At 33.0% G+C, this 4,199-nt stretch overlaps 1 protein-coding gene across 1 annotated transcript; it reads left to right on the top strand.

The window, feature by feature from the left end:
• Positions 1–2,686: 2,686 nt before the first annotated feature.
• LOC107858150 lies at positions 2,687–3,513 on the top strand. The gene is made up of 2 exons (XM_016702864.1): positions 2,687–2,968; positions 3,214–3,513. Exons 1-2 carry the CDS (start codon positions 2,687–2,689, stop codon positions 3,511–3,513), a joined length of 582 nt encoding a protein of 193 aa, XP_016558350.1.
• Positions 3,514–4,199: the final 686 nt, after the last annotated feature.

The raw sequence follows: 4,199 nt of genomic DNA, 5'->3' as shown, positions 1-4,199 counted from the left end.
AAATTTTGCATAGTTATTACTAACTTATTATTTTGACTTTTATTTTTTATCAGATAATTGTGAGTATTAGTAACGATTTGTATCACTTAAATAAGAGATTTAATCAATTAAAATTATTTTTGTACTACATGAATTCGCAGAGATGAGGAAGAAGAGATTCAAGGAGCTCCATATAACTTAAATACACTTACGACTACAAGAGCTTGATTGCTATCCTACAGTGTTCTTCCTAAGCTTGTTAGGATAGTCGTCACAGGTTGAAGAAATAGTTTGTTTGCAAGGTTGGGACGACTATCCAGATCTGCATTTTTTTTGTGCTGTAATTATCACTTGGTAATTGAAATTCCTTACTTATCAGAAAAAGAAACACGGTTGTCCAAGTTTACTGGAGCAAACCGACACAATAATACTCTATTTAAATATTTACCAAATGTGATGTATTCTTTATGCCATGATTAGCAATTTTTACATAATCTGCAACAACTATTGGTATGTACCTAGGGAGATTATATGTTAAGCTGGTAATCGCATCATAAGTTTCAAGTATTTCATACAATTTAATCATAACCTTATATCTAAAAAATAAATTAATAACAAATATAATATAATAATCAGTGAGAATTTCTCATATCAAATGTATACAACATATGTCTATTTATAGATACCCTAGAAACGGCCCATGCAAATAGAGTAAAACTTTGATCGATTTTTGGGCATCTATGGCTACTAATTCTGGTGGAATGGATCCACCGGATGAATCTACAAAACTAAAGAGTGTAGCAATAGAGAAACAACAGTGTGTGGCACCGAAGTATGCAAACTTATTGAAGAATAAAACCTACGTGCATGAAAACACTAGGGTTCTACTTAAACCAGTTATTATGATGCATGAGGAACCAACTGTGACATGGAAGTCATCAGAGGTGAAGTCCTTAATCATACAAGAGAATTTACAGAATGCAGTCATTGGTAAATTCTCTTATGATAAATCGGATGTTAATACACTACGCAAAGTTGTTCCAATTCAATGTGGTACCAAAGGAGAATGTAATATAGGGGTGATGGATTCATGTCATATGTTGATAAGATTGAATTAGCTAGAAGATTATGTTAACTTGTAATCAAAACTTGCATACCACATTAAGGTCAATGATATATATTGGCAAATGCGAACACTCAAATGGGATCCATCATTTGAACCAGATATTGAAATAACAATAGACATTGCATGGATTTCAATGCCAGATTTACCACCAAACTTCTTTGCTAAGGAAGAAATATTTTCTATTGCATCTACAATTAGAAAACCATTAATGGTGGACATGGCTACCAAAAATCACACCAGGCCAAGTTGTGCAAGGGTGAAGATAGAAGTGGACTTTGTGGCTAAGCTACCAAACAGAGTGAAAATCAATAAAAAAGATAATATAAGTGGTGAAATCAAGTCCAAGTGGATAAAAATTCAATATGATCACAAACCAAAATACTATAAGAAATGTTGCTTACAGGGGCATGATGAAGATTCTTGTTGGAACATTCACTCGGAGATGTATGAGAAGATACAAGGATAAAGAGAAGACAAAGAAAATAATATAGAGAAGGAAACAGGTACTGAGCAAGGATAGAAAGATGTAGTGAAGGATAACAGGACGAATCAATGGCTACAAAGAAGGAACAAATATACAAAAGACAAATATGGGTATATACTTAGAGAGGTGGCTGACAAGGAAGAGGAGATTCAGAAAACAAATGCTTTGATATACTGAGTCAAGAACAATAGACTCATCAACAAGAAACCAACACCAAGGTTGATAAGAAAAGTACAAAAAATTGGGTGTCTAAGAGCTTTGGCGAAGGATTAGAAATAACATCAGAAGATCAGCTAGGTTCAGAGAAGAAACGACATCATAATGATAACATCAACAAAGAAGTTAATATTCAAGGAGAAGTAGTAGTAGCAGTACAACATAAAGACACTAAAGCACAACAGACACAGATTCAACAATAGAAGTAAGAGGGGGTATAGGTGAATGCAGACTTAACTCTGGTACAGTATAATAAGCCTGACAAAAAGACATGGTATTAGAAGATGTGCTACCAATAACAATGAAGGCAGGCAATTTGATAGAGATGGTGAATAGTAAGAATAAATATTAAGATATTGAGGATTTACAGGATAATATTGTGAAGGCAACAACTGAAAGAGATCTATCTCCAGATCAGGTTCAGTCATTGAATACAAAGAATAGGAAAAAGCAGAAGAGAATTAGAAAGACAAGTGCAAGTACAATGAAGACAAGGAGTCATATGCTTAAATCACTATTAAAATAAATGCTTTAATTTGGAACATCAGATCTGTTAACACATAGAAAGAATTCACAAGGTTGATCACAATGCATAGAAGGTGTCATTTTGGTTTCATTGATCTAATGAAGCCATTTTAGGAGGGTCATAGATAGAGAAGTATAAAAGTAGATTGGGAATGCAGAATGCAGTGATGAATTATTCAGGAAAAAAATGGGCTTTCATGGATTCTATTATTGAATACAATATCATTAGGGATGAAGATCAACAACTCACACTCAAACTGGAAAATTAGTATGTTGGTGTAGAGAAGTTTTTCATATTAGTGTATGCAAAATACAATCGGAATAAAAGACTGAGGTTATGTGAATCAATAGGAGAGATGGTAAATTCTATACAACATCCATGGTTGGTGGCTGGTGACTTTAATGTAATAAAAAATAAGGAGGTAAAACCAGGAGGATTGCCAGTCATTGTTAATGAAACAAATAATTTCAATTACTGTATTAGCATGTGTAATCTGGAGGAATGTGCTTTCAAAGAAAGTAAATATACTTGGTGGAATGGAAGAATGGATGAAGAATGTATTTTTAAGAGACTGGATAGAGTGTCAATTAATGACAAAATGCAGGAGTTGTTTCCAATCATGGAACTGGAAAATCTGGTAAGGAATGGGTTTGACTATGCTCCAATGTTGTTGCAGTTTAATAAGTCAGCTGACCAGCTGATTAGACCTTTTAGATTTCTTAAATTTTGGTTGAAAGAAGAATCATGCATGGAGAGTATTAGGGAAAATTGGGCTACAAAAAGTGAAGGAAATTCCTTTATCAAGTTTCATAAAAAACTTAAGAAAACAAAAGCTCCTTAACCAAGTGGAGTAAACAAACTTTTGGAAATATTTTCCAATAGATTGCAACATTGGAGGAAGTAATTAAAGTAAGAAGGAATCAATTTGAAGAAGAACCATTAGGAAACAACAGGGCTAAATTGTCACCAACACAGGCAGAGTTAACAATCCAATTGAAAAGAAAGGAAGATTACTGGAGGCAGAAAACAGATTTTGAGTGGTTCAAGGATAGACAAAGGAACACTAAGTTTTTTTATATAGTGGTCAAGAGAAGAAGATCCAGACTAAGAATTCAAAATAAAAAGGGGAATTGGATGGAAATACAGGAAGATATAGCTGAGGCAGCAGAATCATTCTTTTAGAATCAATTTGAGAAGGATGCTACAGATTTTTCAATGTTAGAGAAATTACCAAAGGTGGTCACAGATTCTTAGAATGAAGATTTGAAGAAAATAATAACTTTGGAAAAAGTACATGTGGTAGTAATGGAATTGAATAAGAATAGTGCAAGGGGTCAAGATGGCATGACATGTGCATTCTATTAGGATGCATGAAGTATTATTGGAAAGAACCTACATTAGATGATCATAGCCTTTTTTGTGGACATGATTTGCCAAGGTTTACCACTCACAAAAATTTGGTACTACTACCAAAGAAGTTAGTGGTAAATACCTTCTCAAATCTTAGACCAATATCCTTAGTAATTTTGTGAATAAAATCTTTTCAATAATTATTCATGAAAGAATTAAGGGTATTCTTCCTTATATTGTGTCTGAAGAACAAGCTGGTTTTGTACAAGGAAGAAGTATAGGTGAAAACATATTAGTGATCTAGGAAATTGTATTTGAAATTAGGAAAAGGTGAAAGCCTCATAATATAGTAATGAAGCTTGATATGATGAAGGTTTATAACAAGGTAGAATGGTTGTCACAATTTTCCTTTTTCTCAATATGATTAAGAAATACTCCTTAAAATATTGGTCACAGTTTTGTATCCTTAAACTCTTGAAAAATAAAATGTATATATAAAAAGTAATGGAGGGAGCAAT

This window comes from Capsicum annuum, chromosome 1 (assembly GCF_002878395.1).
Source record: "Capsicum annuum cultivar UCD-10X-F1 chromosome 1, UCD10Xv1.1, whole genome shotgun sequence".
Classification (NCBI taxonomy): domain Eukaryota; kingdom Viridiplantae; phylum Streptophyta; class Magnoliopsida; order Solanales; family Solanaceae; genus Capsicum; species Capsicum annuum.
Note: the sequence above shows the minus strand (reverse complement) of the source record. Positions and strands in the feature narration are given on the sequence as shown.